The 20,003-nt window shown below is 38.7% G+C and overlaps 1 protein-coding gene across 1 annotated transcript in view; it reads right to left on the reverse strand.

The window, feature by feature from the left end:
• EDIL3 (EGF like repeats and discoidin domains 3) overlaps nucleotides 1–20,003 on the reverse strand; it is a 3,472,995-nt gene that overhangs the window by 140,136 nt on the left and 3,312,856 nt on the right. Inside the window, exon 10 of the mRNA XM_044064145.1 lies at nucleotides 9,078–9,233. Coding sequence (XP_043920080.1) covers nucleotides 9,078–9,233 — 156 coding nt within the window. The remainder of the gene's footprint in view (nucleotides 1–9,077; nucleotides 9,234–20,003) is intronic.

Here is a 20,003-nt window from a genome sequence, read left to right on the forward strand (position 1 = left end):
AACCACTGCACCACTATGCCACCCAGCTATGAAGAGTAATCTGCTAGAGTTTTTCAACTGTTAAATGCTATTCATCATCACTGTAACATCGTGTATACAATTTTAATAATACACATATGCATGTGCTTACTTGTGTGAGCAAATCTCAATATTATAATTAATAAATTACACTTATGTAAAAGTAACACATTACTTTAGTTAGTAACTAGTAATAGTAATATATTACTTTTTAGAAAACATAATAAGTAATAGTAATATATTACTTTCACTGAAAAGTAACTAGTAATAGTAACTTATTACTTTTATAAGTAACTAGCACAAGAGTATAGATCACAAACATTCCTAATGTAAAATAACTGGTTTGGAGTCCAAGTGCTTAAACTAGAACTAAGACACTTTCAGAATAAGACACAATAAGCCTTCAACCAACAGTTTCCAGCTTAGAAGGATATAGGCTATCCTCTCCTACCACAAGAATTTAGACCACAAATCTTCCTAATGTAAAATAACTGGTTTGGAATCCAAGTGCTTAAACCAGAACAAAGACACTTAGAACAACAAGCAAAATAAGCCTTCATTTCTAAAATTTGAATGTCATGCCTTTCCTGTGCAGATAAACTGTAAAAGAGCTTGCCAGGGTCCTCTAATTCCATGCTCATACAATGTCTGAAACATCTTTACATAAGGATTTTTAAGGGGCATAATGGTTTTGAAAAGTTATCCCCTTTGTTTTCACAAAATTGGAATATCGAACTACATTTATGTGTAAATGCAAGAATCCCCAGTATGTTGGCTACAACCTTTTCTTTATTCACTGGTAAAAGTAAACTCAAGAGACTCCAGAAGTGCATCTAAAAGCTCATCTTTGCCCACCAGTACGCATAACCTGGAGATTATCTGAAGCTCCAGCACACTGTCTATATAGCTCATTTTACTCACTACACTAAAATAAAATGGAGGAAGAACAGTAATGTTGCTTCCTTGCTTAATACATTATAGAAAATATTAAGTCCACTGCACTCACTGGAAAAAAAAATGTTCATAGTTATAGTTCTTTGCAATTTTCCTCCTCCCTCAGCTTATAATGCCTTGATTGTAGTTTGGCTTAATTCCTCTATCACTTGCATTCACATGCTTTGTGGACACTCTCTAATTACCCATAACATATAGAGTTATCAACTGGCATTCCTGTTTTTAAATTTCTCCCAGGGACTAGTAATTGAGGAAATAAAAGATAATCCCCTTTGCTGAATAATTCAAGACAGGCTGGTGCTCAGCTAGCAACACTATCCACATTGTTAGTCACATATTTAAACTCTGTGAATAAATATATAAACAATACCCCTCCAATAGCTTTATTTCCATGAATATACCCTTCTGATTAACCACTTTGCTCAGCCTGCTAGACAAAAATCCTTATGAATATTTTTAATAGCATGAGCTGCAGAAATCTGGCACTTGTGTCACTTTCAGGTAGAAAATCTTCAGCTGTAGGTTTCTTCACAGTAGCATGATTACATTTCTCATAAATATTTGGCTGGGGTGCTTTCTGTGTGGAGTCTGCATGTCCTCCTTGTGGTCACGTGGGTTTCCTCCAGGTGCTCCAGTTTCCTCCCACATTACAAAGACATGCAGTAGGTGAAATGGGACATGCTGAATTGGCTATATGAGTATTTGTGTATGAGTGAGTGGTACGAATGAACTACAGCAGCAGGGCTAGCCACCTGGTGGTGTAAACCTTGGCTCGAGAAGATTGTCACAGCTGAAGTGACCACCCCAAACCTATGTGCAAAATGGAAAAAGAGGTTGAGGATGGATGGATGAATAGATACAAGACCCCCCACACACACACACACACACACGTGATGAATAACAATTGCAGCTTTAAGTTTCAAATGCTGATTGAGAGCCCTGAAGAACCCTAACCACAGTTCAATGTCTGACAGTATTAGTCCTGGATCCCTCAATGTTATCAGTAGTGACAAGCATGAAAAAAGGCTTGAATTTAAATCTCTGTCAGAGTAATCTCTTTTATCTCAGAGAGATTTAATTGTCTTATTCTGATATGTCCTTTGATCAAACACATCCATGTTACTGCACAATCGTTCTTTAAACATTCTGAATTTTTTTAATTTTTATTTCATGGTCATGAGTCATTTCCAGGTCATCCTCTTCATTTTGCTCTAGAAACAACTCCCCTGTACCGGCAATCACATTTTAAATCCACTCCATTCATGTAGTAACTCTGGTTTAGTGTTCTCACTAACTCCACATTTCAAGAATATTTAGCTCACTAGGAAGCATACCTTTCAGCACATATAAAACTGGCAGCAATCACTACCAATACAGCCCTGTTACATGGCCAACAGAAATTCTGTTTGCACAAACATTGTCTTACAGTTCTGAAAGTTCATCACAGAATATGTCATTGCTGTTAGTGCTATGGATAGAAAACATATTTTCCTCAGTCCCAGTCCCAAAACAGGATACATCTTAAGATATACAAACCCAGGTGATGCTCAAAGATGCCTCTGCTTTGTTACTAAACCTCTCCAGTTCCAGTTTACACCACCCACACCATGACATAATAACAAACCAAAAGCTAAGGAGGAGGTTGATAAAAAGCATAAATCTGTTGACAGCTTATACCACTGTGAAAAAAGAAAACAAGGGCTACAATGAAAACAGATAAATACATTATATTGCACAATGAACCCAAATAAATATACCACAAAATACCTTTTACCCTAAATGCTTCATTAGCCCAAGATGTAAAGGTTTAAAATTCAATGTGTATACAAACATAAAACATTTCCATACACACAAAAATACCACATAAATGAGATGATGGTGATCTAGGAGGGATGCTGATAGCTGCGACTGATGGAATCCTGGTGGCAGGCTGAATAAATGTACTGCTAAACTCTTATTGAAACTAAAATCCATTAGATGAACACTACCTTCCAGTAAGAAAGGTGGGTGATTAAATAAGTTGATGCATAGGCTGAATTTGAAAAGTATGCATCTTAGTCTTATAAAACCCTTTTGGAGAAAGCTTAATAAATTACACTCACTGGTTAAGTGACCACGTTTGTGTATTTTATTTTATTTTATTGTGAAATTCAAACACAGTTGAGTCTTATGTCCATATACCAATGGATATTTTTTCCTGTGGGTCAAGTTTACAAACACATTCCAGTTCAACATTTATTCATGAGGATCTGACTGTGACCTGCTCAGGTTGTCTGGTACAACACTCTTCTGGAATGGAATATCAGGTCAAGGCTGATTACTAGACAATCTGTCATCAGGCATGCAGTGCCAGTCTGCATAAAATGTAAGAAAGGATATCCCCTCCCCTCCGCATGGTGATGAGACACATTACCATAGTATTGTCTGTGAGGTTAGGACATGCAGGGTACCTTGAATCCAAATCTCTCTGAATGCTTTGAGAACTAAAACAACTGCCTTCATATTAATATGCTTATCTCTCAAGTCTTTGTCACAAATATACTCTGAACTTGCAGATCCCCATAAGAGCTCCCTATGCAATGTCTGAGGAGTCTGAAGCAAGAGTCTGGCTTCCTTGGGCCAGTCCCACAAAGGTTGAGGAGTACCTCATTCTTTTACCATGAGAGCCCTTTTTTAAACAAGGCAAAGGGGGATGAGAGTTTACACTGACTTAAAATATGTTGACACAATCGGTTTCTGAAGCACTACAGTAATCTCATCATATGAAGCCATGAGGGACTATCGTCAATATGCACAGGACCAGAATTCCCTTGCTGTGGTAGCTTATTTTCCCAAGACTGCTTGAATACAGTATTACAGAAAGAGAGGACAAAAAGGTCCCCCATTTCCCTTCTTTTTTTGGTACCACAAAGAGTCTTGAGTACAATCCTGTATTTTCATCCCCTTTTTGTATTCATTCTTTAGCTCCCAACTTAGATGGTCCTTCAAAACAGGGGATAATGTGGGCCCTGAAAAACTGCGTCTGCTCTTGGACTGAAGTTTGTAATCATATGCCTCGATGTTGTGGACCCCATAGATCCAGGGCTACATTCTTCAACTCATCCCCAAATACATATAGGTGGGCCCCTACTTTTGACAAGAATAAGACTGTGAAAGATATAGAATTTGGAAACTGGCAGGTTTGATGTGGGATTTTTGAGGAGAAAGAAGGAGAAGCTTGACTGAGTCACAGCAGTTCCCTCTCCTGGCCCTGAACATTAGAACCCTCAGCCTTATGGTTTTGCTGTAGTTGCCCACATTTTCTGTAGTTCTGATTCTTTCCTTTTGTGCTGTGTACCCTGTTTGATCTGCTACATGGACATCCCTTTTTCTTCCGATTTCTTAAAATTTTCCTCAACTGGAGGGGGTGGGTGCCTTATCCTGATGGGGTGTCTTAATAAACTCTGACTTCATGTTATCTGCCAGGGGCTAAATCCTAAGCTTGGTATGTCTACTAATCAATAAAGCTGTAACTGTTGCCCTGTAGGATGCAATGGAATATGTGGCCACCTACGTACAAAAGAAGTACAGTCAAGCACCTCTTCTCTTAGGGTCCTTGTTCTCAATCTTCTGTTTCTTAGACTTCAGCTTGTCGAGAATTCTACTGTCAATGTCACTGGGGATAGGGCTCTTGGGCAGAGATGACAAGGCTCCCTAGCTAAAATCAGGGGACATGGCAGGTGGTTCAGCTAGATAAATGATGTAGAAGAACTTACTGAAATCCTGAATCTTACAGAAATGGTTAGGCTTCTTGTGAGCAGGAATAGGCTGGCAGGCTCCAATGATGCTTTTATAAGTGCATCCTCCATGACTTCTAAGACTGGAGTAACAGCAACAAGCTTAGTCTCAGCAAAGCCCATAAAAGTCCTATATTTTAAATGAGCCAGAGAGAGCTGTCTGGGGTCCCAGCAGAAGACTTATTTTATCTTGTCAGGGTGAATCTAATGAGAGAGATTATGTGGTAGGGAAGTAGACGATAAGGTGCTCTTGGAGGCAGATTTGTAGCAAGAGGGGGATGGTGGCATTTGGCTCCCAAATGCCAGTCTTGTCTGCCTCAGAATATGGTGTACAGAATCAGTCTGCGTATGTTCTATATTCCTTTTCTGAGAATGAACCACTGACATCTCTGGAATTTCCTATGCATGCTGCTTGGATTTCAAAATGCTGTAATCTTCCATTTGAAGTTTTAATACAACAGCACCTATTATTACACACACTGCCAGAATGTGTGGTCTAGATCTTATAAAGGAATCAAGAAAGTATCACAAATTACACAAAACAAACATCTTAGATGAAACTATAATCACATTCAGGCTGCCATGTTACTATTAGTTATACAATGATGGCCATTAGCATTCAAAAATGAGCAAGCTGTTTGGCCAGCCCACTCAGCGTGCCCATTGTAAATCTGAGAATATACCCTTTTTTTTTTTTTTTTTTTTTTTTTAATTACAAAACGAAAATGGAAGAGTTTGGGAGATGGCACAGACAGAAATAAAAGGATAATCAGGTATGTTCTACAAAACTCGAAAAACTTACCTGATTAGCCTTTTATTTTGTCTGTCCCGACTCTCCCTAACATAAAAAGTCTCCTGGGTTCTTCCTTTTTTTTTTGATTATAACAAGGAAGAAGAAGCAACGGAGATCTTCCTTTCTCTGTTGTTACCTCTTCACAGCTCTGATGTACTGCGTAAATATTGGCGCACAAGTCCCATAGGCATGTGCAGTACATCAAAACAAGGCAACAATATACCACCAGCAGCAGAAGAACAGTAATGTACCATTATACAAAGACATTATTTAAGAAAAGTAAGTAATTTTATTCTTAAATAATGTCATTGTATAATAGCAATAACCAACCTTGTGGTTGTGGTATACTGAAATTTACCCACAGTTGGCTTTATTTAATCAATCGGGCTTCACCCTCGTGATTAAACCACACCATCTGTAGGTAAATTTTCAATATACCACACCGATGTCATTGGTTATTGCTATATTATACAATGACTGGCCATTAGCATTTAAAAACGAGCACGCTGATTGGCCAGCCCAACCAGTGTGCCCGTTGCAAATCTGAGAATATACCAATGGGAAAAGGTCCATTTGCCCAGACTTTTTCCTTTAGTATACCTCGTATTTTTTTTTTTTTTTACTTTTCTTTGTTTTGTTTTTTTTAATAGCAAACACAACTGAAGACATTTTATGTTCTGGAGATGGCACAGACACAAATAAAAAGATAATCAGGTATGTTCTACAAAACTTAAAAAAAACGTACCCGATTATCCTTTTACTTTTGTCTGTCCCGACTTCCCCTAACATAAAAAGTCTCCTGGGTTGTTCTTTTTTTTATTGATTATAACAAAGAAGAAGAAGAAGCAACGGAGATCTTCCTTTCTCTGTTGCTACCTCTTCACAGCCCTGATGTACTGCGTAAGCATGGAAGCACAAGTCCCATACGCATGCGCAGTACATCAAAAAAAGCCCCAGGATACCACATAAATGCAGAATGGGCAGCACCGTGGCATTATACAAAGACATTATTTAAGAAAAGTATGTATTTTTTTTTCTTGAATAATGTCATTGTATAATAGCAATAACTGACTCCTTGGTTGTGGTATATTGAAATTTACCCACGGTAGGCTTTATTTAATCACTCGGGCTTCGCCCTCATGACTAAACCATGCCAACCGTGGCTAACACTTCAATATACCACACCATCATTGGTTATTGCTATATTATACAACGACCCCCCCCTCATTAATATTCAAAAACGTGCATGCTGATTGGTCAGCGTGCACATTGTAAATCAGTTATAGTAATGGAAAAAAGGTCCCGTCTCCCAGACTTTTTCCATTACTATAACTCTTTTTTTAAGCAACGGAGAATGCAAGATCTCCATTGTTTCATACTGTCTCGCTATGTTAAACAAGTTTAACATAGTGAGACAGCTTTAGAAAAAGCAATGGAGATTCTCCGTTGCTTTTTTTAAAGCTGTCTCGCTATGTCAAACTCCTTTAACAGAGCGAGACAGTTTGTAAAAAGCAACGGAGATCTTGCTTTCTCCGTTGCTTTTTTCAAAACTGTCTCGCTATGTTAAATGGGTTTAACATAGCGAGATAGCTTTAAAAAAGCAACAGAGATTCTCTGTTGCTTTTTTTAAAGCTGTCTCACTATGTTAAACCCATTTAACATAGCAAAATAGTTTGTAAAAAGCAACGGAGATCTTGCTTTCTCCGTTGCTTTATTCAAAACTGTCTCGCTATGTTAAATGGGTTTAACATAGCGAGACAGCTTTAAAAAAGCAATGGAGATTCTCTGTTGCTTTTTTAAAGCTGTCTCACTATGTTAAACCCATTTAACATAGCAAAACAGTTTGTATAAAGCAATGGAGATCTTGCTTTTTCTGTTGCTTTTGCCCACAGCTCTGATGTACTGTGTAGGCATACGCATGCGCAGTACATCAGAACTGCCACAGAATACCAGACAGCTGCGGAAGGGCAGCAAGGAGGCATTATACAATGCCATTATTTAAGAAAAGTAATTATTTCACCCTCGTGACCAAACCACACCAACCGTGGGTAAATCCAGCATTACCCACACCCAGGTGTGGGTTATTGCTATATTAATTCATGTCCCAGTGGCAAACTATTCTGAGACCAAAGTTGGCCAGTATAAATTTTAAGAGGGAAACAATGAAAAGCCTTTAGATGAATTTTCAATATTTTGTAGGTGTTAAAGAAATGTGAAAAGTCAAAATACGTTAACATATGCAACCTGATTTTTCTAGCAACACCTGTTAAATATATTTCAGTATAATAAATATCTTGGTCATTTTCTCATTTAATTTAGTCTACTAAATAAAATGCCAAAATGGAGTGCAAGATATTTCAGACAAATTAACCTGGACATACTCCCCTTAAATGGGCATGAAGAAGGATTACATTTGCACATTTCTTTTATTCTACTTGCTTGAAACACATAAGCAACAGCCAAGAAAATCCAACTAAGCACAGCAAAGAAAAAAGAAAACACATCTCTTTCAGCCTGTACCTATCAGTGGTAGCCATTTAAAAACACAGTAAATTTACATCAGTAGATTGTAAAACCTAAGACAGAGTGTCATATTACCAAAGCCACATCAAAAACATCTGCTGGAAGAAACATTTTTATTACTGTTTTTCATAAGTTGAAAACATATTCTGGGCTCTTCTGCATTAACTACAACTAGGTGTTCTCATTTTAAGTGAACCCATCTTAGGTTAGAGGTTGGTATACTGGTTAAGGTGTTTACCTCACAGACACATGGTACAGGGTTTCATTCCCACCTTTTAAGCAGAAATTGGCTATGCTTAAAATGGCCCACAAGGGCAGCCAGCCAAGTATCTATCTATGAACCTAAAAAAATACATAGTATAATAAATGGTGGGCACTGCCTTCCACAAATCATGCATGACTCTTCTCAATTGCTAGGTAAGTGCACTTTCTAAATTCTCAGCTCTAGTAAGGGATACAACTTACCACTTGTGTAAGAATGAATACACTCCAAGAAATATTTAGAAAGTGCAGACTGAAAGTTTAATATGCATATCTCAAAAATATATTTATGGAGTCCCATCATCTTGTCCACAGATATTTTATGGCTGCTTCTATTGATATTTTAAGCACCCGTTCCCCCCCCCCCCCTATTTATAGACAGTGTTACCAACATGGAGTTATAGCTATGCTTCCATTCCACTAGATCTTTATCTGTATGACCTGAACTGTTTACAAAACTACTACCCCTTTCCTTTGTAATAAGAAATTGGCTCTCACTAGTTGAAACCCTCACCAAATCAACTCTTTATCTTTCAGCCATCATACAAAGGTCATCATTGTCATAGGATGGAATTCTCCTACATTCTCCCTCCACCTCTCTCTTCTGTAACAGATCAGCACAGAATGCAAATATTTTGCCTTTCATAAGCTGAAGTGGAGCGATGGAAAACAGAAAAGATATAGATCATAGCAATAACATGTAGTTTGTGCATTTAATTTCAACATGAAAAATGGGCTCAGAAATACATTACCTTATCCTTTTTTTGCTTTTCATCTTGATATATTGTCCAGCCCTCTCCATTGTTACTGTAAGCTACTTTGTAAGAACCAACAAATTGTACATGGCCAAAGTCTTTTGCTCCCTGAGTGATTATTCCAGTCACCTTCGTAGGGACGAGAAGGTCTACCTGAGAAAAAAATATAAACATATATAAGAAACGGCATAATCAATATTTTTGGTAGGAGCATTCATTTTACATAAAAGCCTTTTTTTAAAAGCAGCAGTGTAACCATCATTCTCTAATAAATCATAAACATGTAACTTCTGCTCCACTGTGTAGTTTCTGTACCAAATGAGCAAATTTGAATTGTAATGTCTGTTTTTCCAGTGTGTGATCTTTAAGCTGTACTTACATTACTAAGCAAAAAGAAAGCAGTAAACTACAATTCAGATGAGAAATCATGGTACCCCTGTAAGTAAAAAACAGGAATTTGGACTCTACTAGGATAATGTGCAATTCAAATTATGACCGGTTAAGAAATGACAAGAATTCTGTGCCCTCAAGTTCATACCGTCTAACATGATTTTAAATATGTCTCTGTCCACCTCAGACTGTAGGGCCATAAAGCTGCTATGGCTTCCCAGAGTGACAGGATAAATGTGAGTCCAGATTTTACAATGGTACAATGTCCAGAAGTAAACATCACATCTTACAAAGGCTCCAGCCTCAAAGCAATACCCCTGAGAGATGCAGTAAACTCATAACTAAATGAAGATCAAAAACAGATGTCCACTATATGGTTATCAGCAATCACAAAGCCCCATAGCATTTTGCCAGAAGGCAAGAGAAATGCAACATTTTAGTGGATGCGTTTCCTATATTCTGCCTGTCCAAAGCATAATAAGAACACACCAAAGGAATGCTTAATAAGATACACAGGGAAATCACAGATGTTAACCACTTGTCATCAGAATCCAGGAGAAAACCAAAAACAAACAGGACAATGCTCCAAATCTGAGACTGTTTTAAATACTGATACTGACTTAGAATATAAGACAATGTGAAATGATATTCAGTTTTCAAAATGAAGAAGTCTGCAACTATAATGTCTGAAGCACTTGTCATCAGAATCCAGGAGAAAACCAAAAACAAACAGGACAATGCTCCAAATCTGAGACTGTTTTAAATACTGATACTGACTTAGAATATAAGACAATGTGAAATGATATTCAGTTTTCAAAATGAAGAAGTCTGCAACTATAATGTCTGAAGCACTACTTTGTGTAATCCTCCCTTTTTTCTCTCTCCCATAAGATCCACATTCCGAGTCAAAATTAGGAACATGTGGTATAGAAGAAGGCATTCTCTTGGATGAGAAGTAATTTTTGATGCATTCCTTTGGTATATATCTTAAGAATGCATAGACTTACATTTCTGGCCTTTGTTTATTGTCTATTGCACAAGAGAAAAAAAGCTTTTATCATGAACTATGTTTTTTTTATGCAAGGCAACCTTTCCTCCAAACCTCTGCATTTGAGACTTTCTTTTAAAGTAGACTTGTGATTTGTCTTTATGATATTAATCTGTTTGAATTTCTTTTCAGATAATTTTCCTAACCTATCAGGTATTGATGCACAGGCTGTTCTCTGACCTGTATTGGGGTTGCCCCATCCCTGCTGATAATGCCAGCCCAGCTCAGAAAAGCAAGCAGCCCTTGAGTGCTCAACACTTCCCCCACCATAGTACCACTTCCAGCTGTCCACTTCATTTGTGAACAAGGTTCTGTGTAATCCAAGACAGATGTTCAATAAAAACATCACCAAACCAGCTCTGTCATGATACATCAATTATCCCTGTGCTGTAAATTTTAGATTTCATCTTATGGGACAAATCCATACCTCTCAACTTCTCTACTCAAGAATTCTGAAAAAAGCAAAACTATAATGGGAGGACAAAGTACCAAAATCAAGATTTATTTTAAAAAATATTACCCTGATTCAACCAAAAAGCTAATAGGACCACAGGTTTTATTTAAATTTATTTTTTGAACAATAAGGGGTTGGGGGTTGGTGTGATGGTTAAACTGTTTACCTTATAAACACAAGGTGCAAGGTTTGATTCTAACCTTTAAGGGAAATTGCCTAGGCCTCAAATGGCCCACAAGGGCAGCTAACCTACTACTTACCTATGAGCCTATTAATTAGAAGTTGCAAAACTGGGAACAAAGGTGATAGATGGAGTATGAAACTCTAATACTTGGCAGTTTTGGCATTATTGACTGACAACCTCAGTGATTTTCCAGAAAATGAAACATTTTATAAAGGACAGAGCAAAAGGGGTCTGAATGGAGAGATGATAAATTAGCAAGCAAAGGAAAGTTGCACTGCTGGAAATGAATTCATCCTCAAGTCTTGGTGAGTACCTTCACAAGGTGGACCCTATTTTTTCACAAAATCTCACCAAGATGACACTGATACATAGACTGTATTTTATATAGCATATATCATGGACATAAGTAGGTTAAAAAATAAAAAAGGTAGCTGGGTGCACAAGATCCAGGATAAAAAGTGCCCAATCCTGGTAGGCACACTGGTGCCAGAAATTGAAAAAAATGGCAGTGTAGAATCCTCAAGACACAAAACATTCCTACAATGAAGCTAGGCCAGGTCCAGGAAGAGGATCCCCCCATTTTAGACAGAAGTAGAAGTCCACAAAGATCACAAAAACAGATAGGCTAGAAAAGAGCCATAGAGATGACAGAGTGGACTATTATAAGAAAGAAATTATGTATTGTCACTATTACGCAAGAAGCCTAGAATTTCCAGACAGAAGATATACAAAAAGGTTAATAGAGAAATTACAGGAAAGAAAAATGCCTGCCAAGAAAAAGAAACGACTGAGGAAGTCCAAAAATATAAATAACAAAATCTAGATATTTTTGAAAGGTAGAAAAAAGAAATATAGAAATAGGAAAGAAACAGAGATCTGATATGGTGCAATATTTATTCAAATCAACTTTATTGTTATATGTACTAGAGACAGCATCACAAAGTACAATGAAATTCTTATTTTGCAAATCCTCCAGCAACATATAAAAACAGTGACAATTAATAAGAAGTAGTAATCTAAGACAACAAATAGACAATAATATAAATACCAATATCAGTAAATATATACAACTGTGCAAAAGAGTAAATTTGAGCAAAAAAAGCTTGTTTCCCTCAAAAAGTGAGCCAACCTACAATACTGGAGGGAGAGTTAGTATGTGAGTTTTATTTAACAGTCTAACAGCTTGAGGTATAAAACTGTTCTACAGTCTGTTTGTTCTGGCCATCATGCTCTTATAATGCCTCTCTGATGGTAGCAGCATAAACAGTTTGTGTTGTGGGTGGGTGGTGTCCATGATAATGTTTTGAGCCCTCCTAAAAACTCTTCTGGTGTAGATGTTCTCCAGTGCAGACAGTGTTACTCCAATGATGCTTTGCTCAGTTTTTATTACTACAGAGCCTTGTGATCTTGTATTGTACTATTCCTGAACCATACTGTAATAGAATGGGAGAGAATGCTCTCAATTGTACATCTGTAGAAGTTGGGCATGCCAAACTTCCTCAGGCTTCTCAGAAAATACAATCACTGCCATCTTTTCCCTATGAGGTCTGTGATGCTAGGAGTCCAGGTAAGGTCCTCAGAGATGTTAATATCGAGGAAGTTGAATGTAACCACTCTTTCTACCACAGACTCACCAATATATAATATTAATTGCTGCCCTCAATTCCTCCATATACCAATGATCAGCTCTTTCATTTTGCTGATATTAAGGGAGAGATTACTGTTCTGACACAACTTCATGAGGTTCTCCACTTCCCTTCTATATGTTGATTCATCACCCCTGGAGGTCGGACCAATAAGTACTGTATCATCCTCAGATATGACAATAGTAGTGTCATGTTGAGAAGCAACACAATCATAAATGAAGAGGGTATATAGCATTGGACTCAGCACACAACCGTAGTTCCTGTATGTATTATTTATTATTGTTTTAGATATGTTATTCCCCAGCCTGATTGACTGTGGTCTGCTTGTTAAAAAATCCAAGACCCAATTGCAAAGTGTTGGTGGCACAGTCAGTATGGACAGCTGATTAATGAGCTTCATTGATATCACTGTATTGAAGACTGAATTATAATCAATAAAGAGTGATCAAGTATTACAGTCCTTATTCTCCAAATGAGTAAGAACTGAATGCAGTGTTGTACTGACTGCAACCTCTGCCAACCTTTTTGATCTGTATGCAAACTGCAGAGGATCTATTGTACCAGGTATAACTGACTATGACTAATAATGACTCTCTCAAAGCCTTTCTTCACTATGGTAGTCAATGCAACTGTACAGTAGTCATTCAGGCAGTTGGCTCTGCCCTTTTTCAGCAGTGGAATAATAGTGGTTGTCTTATAACAAGTGGGAATTGTAGCTCATGCAAGGGAGAGATTGAATACATCAGCCAGAACATCAGCAAGCATTGAAGCACAGGATTTGAATGTCCTTCCAGCAATAGTATCAGGACTGGCTGCCTTCCAGGGATTTATCCTCCTCAAGGACTTTGCCACACTTGCTGGTGATATTGTGAAAGATGTGATGCCTCCTCTCTGCTCATCCGGTACCATTTGACTCAGTGTTTTTGTCCTCAAATTGGGCATAAAATTCATTCAAATCCTCCAGTAAAAACTGGCTGTCAGTCATCCCTCTGCATTTGTCTCTGTAGCTTATGATGTTTCCTAGGCTTTGCTACATATGTCTTATATCACCAGTCGAATAATAGCCTTCCAAGTTATGACTGTAATTGTCCTTTGCTGCGATGACAGCTCTGTGTAAGTCATATCTAGATTTTTGATACTCTCTGATATTTATGCAAAGGAGAAAGCCAAGTTAATCAATACAGAAAAAGCAGCCCCAAAGATATTTGAAGAGAAATACAGGCAAAGGCATCCATATATGGAACATTTTATAATACAAAAAATAAGATCACAAACGGGAAATGTAAAACAGAAGATTAGTAAAGTAGAAGTTAAAAAAATAGAAGCCGAAGTTATAGAATACATGCAAAGTGAAGGACTTAGTGCACAAAATCTAATACAGGTTGTATCACAGCATGAAGAAACAACGAGTCCCCCAAGTAAGGAGAAACAGGAGGAGCAGCAAACATCTGAAAAAAAATATGGGCATGGGGAAAGAGAGATTTAATATGGTGCAACATTTATGCAAAGGAGAAAGCAAAACTAATCAATACAAAGAGCAGCACCAAATATATCTGAAGAGAAATACAGGCAAAAGTATATGAAAAATTTTACAATACAAAAAAATAAGAAAACAAAGAGGAAAAGTAGAAAAGAGAATTACTAATGAATAAGTTAAAGAAAAAGAAACCAGGGTTATGAATTAACTGTGAAGTGAAGGATTTAGTTTAGAAAATCTAACTTTGATAACATCACAGCAAGAAAGAGCAATGAATCCCTAAATTAAGGGGAAAACAGTGGAGTGGGAAATATCTGATTAGTTGCCATATGAGGATACTTTGGAGCCTTCAGTAGGCTCAATAGTACAAAAGGTCAGTTGGAGTTACACAGCAAGGGAAGGAACAGGAAATTGTGGCATACCTGACAGCCAATGTTGTGGAGTGATAGGCAAGTGTGTTCCCATATGAAAGCGCAATGGATGACACAGGATGAAAGTGAAAAGAATGTGGCACAGGAAGATGCTGTGGAACTTTCTATAGAATGTCCACAGGAAATGAGGAACAAAAAATGTGCCCTCAGTTTAGAAGAAAATGATCTAAGAGAAGAGTTGCTCAATTTAATAGAGAACAGATAGATATATTAAGATCAATGAAAAAGAAACTACAGATCTCTATTTTTCATTGCTAGATACTGTTTCATTACTCTAATTGCATGTTTACTGAATTACTTAGCTGTAAACTGCTTTACCATACTGAGAGTTGTATTTTCTGTTTGTGAGTGCTCTATCCGAGCTTTTCTGTACATTTTTGATTTTTTGAGGCTTCTGTGTTCTACAGCTAGGAACTGTAATAGTGTGCATTACTATAATTGTCTGTTTACAGTTAAAAGCATTCTCTAGAGTCTGCTTGCTCCTTGATCTGTTTAAAACTTTCATTTAGTGGCTACCGCTAAGAACTGTAACAGTGTGCATTACTATAATTGCATTTTTATTTAATTACTAAATTGTAAACTGCTTTTTCATACTGAGACTTGTATTTTCTCTTTGTGGGTGTTCTTTCTATGCTTTTAAAGTGAGGTTTCTGTGTTCTGCTCAGGTGGCATAATCTTGATAGAGGCATGTTGTCTAGGCTGGTAGTTTTGTTTGAGTTTAATGTGTTTCTGGCAGCCATTTTCTGCTGATCGTCTTTATTATTGAGAGTAACAAGGCCTCCTGACCTTCTGTAGTATAAGTGATTGGGTAATAGCAGGGGCTGAGTAGTAATTTGATCTTCTAACTCTTCCATTCTTACTGGTATATAAACCCTGTGTCTTGAAAAGGTTGTGCTTGTATTGCTCAGGCTGTGGATTGTATTTCATTACTGAAACTAAGTGGAAATTTCTTAAGATTCCAAGAGCAGGATAAGTTATTTCTCACACTTATTTCACTGAACTGCACTTCTGAAATGCTTATAATTGTGCTATACAGTTGATCTACTACATTTTTCACTGTTATAAAGCTTTTTTATTGTTTCACTGCATTTATGTACTGTTTTATACTGTTTTAACTGTACTTTTCATTGCTAGATATTGTTTCATTACTCTAATTGCATGTTTACTGAATTACTTAACTGTAAACTGCTTTTTCATACTGAGAGTTGTATTTTCTGTTTGTGAGTGCTCTATCTGAGCTTTTCTGTGTATTTTTGATTTTTTGAGGTTTTTGTGTTCTACAGCTAGGAACTGTAATAGTGTGCATTACTATAATTGTCTGTTTACAGTTAAAAGCATTCTCTAGACTCTGCTTGCTCATCGATATGTTTAAAACTTTCATTTAGTGGCTACAACTAGGAACTGTAATTTTTTCCAACCACCCTCCCTAGTGTTGTGGTGTTCTTATACTTGGTGGCTGTGCAGTTGCCCACCCATACTGTATATTTGATCTGTGACACTCCTCCCAGTCTAGTGTCATTAGTTCATTCAATGTAATAGAAAACATTTGTGAAGGCTAACCCACTCAGATTCTTAATGTTGAATTAACTTCTGTTACAGCTTCCTCCATTTCCACTTTTACTGAAAAAAAATTCTAAGCTTGCTTCCCCCCTTTCCTGTGGCAGGTCTTGTCCAGATAAAGATTTGCTGTGTCCAGGACTGTTTGTGAGCTCCTGAGCCCCCCCCCCACTTAACTAGGGTTAAACTATTCCTGGTGCCATAAAGTCTGCTCTTTAAATTTTCCCTTGCAACTAGCCAGCTTTTTAGTTTTAGCACTCAAATCTGTTTCTTTGAGCTCAGCACTTGTTCAGAACTCATTATAAGCACTAAATAAGTTACAAATTACTACAGCACTCAACTTTCCTCACTTGTCTAGAGGAAAACCGTTTTTAGTACTTAATAAATAAGCACCTATTCAGGCATGTCTAATGATCAGCTCTCTGTGTTTTCTCCTGTCTACCTGATGAATCTGGGCATCTTGGGACAATGCAGCAATTGCCTCATGTACACAGACAACCCTCTCTTCCTACTACCCAACACTATGTCCTGTGAGAGATGCACTTATATAGCCAAACTGGAAGCAAAGCTCTCTTCACCGAAGACTGGACTAGACAGTCAAGAGGAGAAGGTAAACACTTGCACCTCACCACACTCATCACATAGTTGCTCAGAACCTACACCACCAAAACACGCACACACAGAAGCCCAAAACACACACCTACATTTGCGGAGGCTCTCAGTAAAAATCTGCCCAAACAACCGAGACCTTCAAAGCAGAAATGCAAGCAACCTCCACCCCCCCCAACACAACCCAAATGACACATAGCCCACATACTCAGTGTGCCACACAGCTACAGCCCATAAGGTATAACGTACCCAACACTCTAGTCATAGGTGACTCTATAGTCAGGCACACTGACGTTCCACTCACCAGGCTAAACAAGGAAAAAGTTACTGTCAGCTGCCTGTAGGATGCCGGGATCTGCCACATAACGCACATACTCAGGTCACTCCACAACAAGTACAAATATGACTCTGTCATTGTCCATGTTGGTGTGAATGAGTTGAGACATACCTCCCTGGACTACATGAAAAGAGATATGGAGGAGCTCTCCAATCTTGTAGCCCAGGCAGGTATGACCTAGCCCTGAGTAGCATCCTGCCATCACCCAGAATGATATCACAGTACAATTACAAAATGATTGACTTTAATAATTGGCTAAGATTCTGGTGTCATTCTAAGGGAATCCAGTATCTGTCTGCCTGGGATGACATGAGCAACAGACCATGCTGCTTTGCCAGAGATAGCCTGCACCTGCCGCCCTTGGGATTCCAAATACTGGCAGAGGCTCTTGCCACCCCTATAGTGCCTTTTGTAGGCAAGGTTCAAATGACAAATTCATCACCGTAACAGGTACAAGCAAGCAAAATCTGAGGGTAATGCTATTCAATGCTAGAATTCTAAACCTCAAAATGCACTCACTCGGGGCACTCCTTAAAATGGAGAACACTGACATCTGTGCAGTGTCAGAGACCTGGTTCAAAGCTCCAGAGAGCACCCCTGCATACCCAGGTTATAATTCATACCACACTTTTCGGCCACCAAACCCAGACCGAAACACTGAAGGTGGAGGCATGTCCATATTCATTAAGGATATCCACACCTCCACCAGCATAATGCATCCAAGATTATCCAAGTTCAACTAACTCTGGGCAAAACCGCAATCCAGACTGTAGCTTGCTACAGACCCCCCACCATGCTCCAGGATTCCCACTCCTCTTTCCGTGATACACTGGAAAATATTAAGGTAAAACCCAACACTCTAATAATGGGTGATTTCAACTACCCTACCATTAACTGGGAAAACTACTCGTGTACCAACTCTTTTGCTCAATGTTTTCTGGAAATCATCAATTCCAACGCCTTGGATCAACTTATCCACACCCCCACAAGGGGCAGGAATATCCTAGACCTGGTCATCACCAACATGGGTGACCGGTGTTCCACACCAGAGGTCAGCTCCTCATTGGTCAGATCCAACCACAAGCTAATAACCCTAGACATCCACATCCCGCTCCCACCCCCCATTAGGAAAACAACCGTAAAGAAATTCTCCAAAGCCAACTTCATGCTTCCTAAGACAGAAGTGGCAAACTTCACTACACCCATGCAGACGGTCAATACAGTTACGACTGCTGAATCCTACACAAATACACTTTATAAGCACTTACACGAGTGCATGGATTGTGCTATCCCTAATGGAACCGAGATGCTATCCTCCAAAAAAAGGAGGCCAATCTGGTGGTCTTCTGCCATAAACAAACTCTACAACAGAAGAAAGAAACTGTTGCAAAAAAGAGTAAAATCCCACAATTGGAGGAACTCCCTGGACAGCCTCAGTAAGAAGCTGAGATCCCTCATAAAATCCTCCAAAGCTAGTTATGAAAACAAAATCACCACTGATTCTAAAAACATCCACAACGCATTCTATAGCTATATCAAGAATCTCAATGGCAACACTCAGATCTGCTCTGAGTTACAGCACAATGACACTAAATATACAGAATCAACTGATACTGTCAACATCCTGGCAGATAGGGTCAGTGCTAACTTTACCCCCCCTCTCACCCCCTAAAGGGCCCATCTTTATACCGGAAGAATGCAAAGTTCCTGTAATCACGGCTGCACAGGTAAAAGCCTCACTCTCCAAAGCCAAGAACACAGCATCCATGGGACCTGGCAACATCCCAGGCTGCCTTCTACATGAACTACAGAATGAACTGGTACCCCACCTAAGTACCATGTTTTATCATAGCCTCACCTCAGGCTTTGTGCCCACTTTATGGTGCACCACAATGGTTATCCCACTCCACAAAGGGGGGGCCACAACAGACCCCGGGAACTACCGCCCCATTAGCCAGACAAGCCTGGTCTGCAAGGCCATGGAAAGCATCATCATGGAACTCATAAACAAAGACATTGGAGATCTCCAAACTTTGGGCCCCACACAGTTCGTGTTTGTAAAAGGTAGATCATGTCTCCTAAACCTGATAGACTTCTTTGAAGCAGTCACCAAAGCCACAGATGAGGGTAAGATGGTTCACACAGTCTATCTAGATCTCGCCAAGGCATTCAACACCATCCCCCACTCTGGAATTATAGATAAATTTACTAAACTAGGTATAAATCCCTATGTCACAAGATGGGATGCCAACTGGCTTACAGACAGAACCCACACTGTGAAAGTAGCAGACTCCAAATCAGACTTCAGACCAGTAACAAGTGAAGTACCATAGGGTTCAGTCCTGTGTCCTCTCCTGTTTGGTATCTACTTTTCTGAAGTACAGGCTAACACAGAAGGTCTTTGGCTAACTAAATTCGCAGATGACTGCAAACTAGGAGCCATAACCGAAACTCTTAATATGGACATCCTACAAAAGGGCCTCACTGAGACAGATGCCGGGTGTCAAAGCCATGGTCTCAAGCTCAATGTCAAAAAGTGCATTGTCATCCCCTTTGGTAAAAACTCTGTACCCATGAACTACCACACAGGCAGTAGTCTACTTAACACTGAAAGTGTGATAAGAGACCTTGGGACACAGGTGAATAGTAGTCTCTCCTTTGATAATCACATCACCACAGTGGTCAGGAAATCCTTCTATGTGGCACACCTCATCACAAAATGTTTCTCATCCAGAAAAAAAGTTCATTGTTCCCCTCTACTCATCACTCATTAGACCCATTATAGAGTCT

Source organism: Protopterus annectens, chromosome 2.part2 (assembly GCF_019279795.1).
Source record: "Protopterus annectens isolate FY-2018-M chromosome 2.part2, PAN1.0, whole genome shotgun sequence".
Lineage (NCBI taxonomy): Eukaryota > Metazoa > Chordata > Ceratodontiformes > Protopteridae > Protopterus > Protopterus annectens.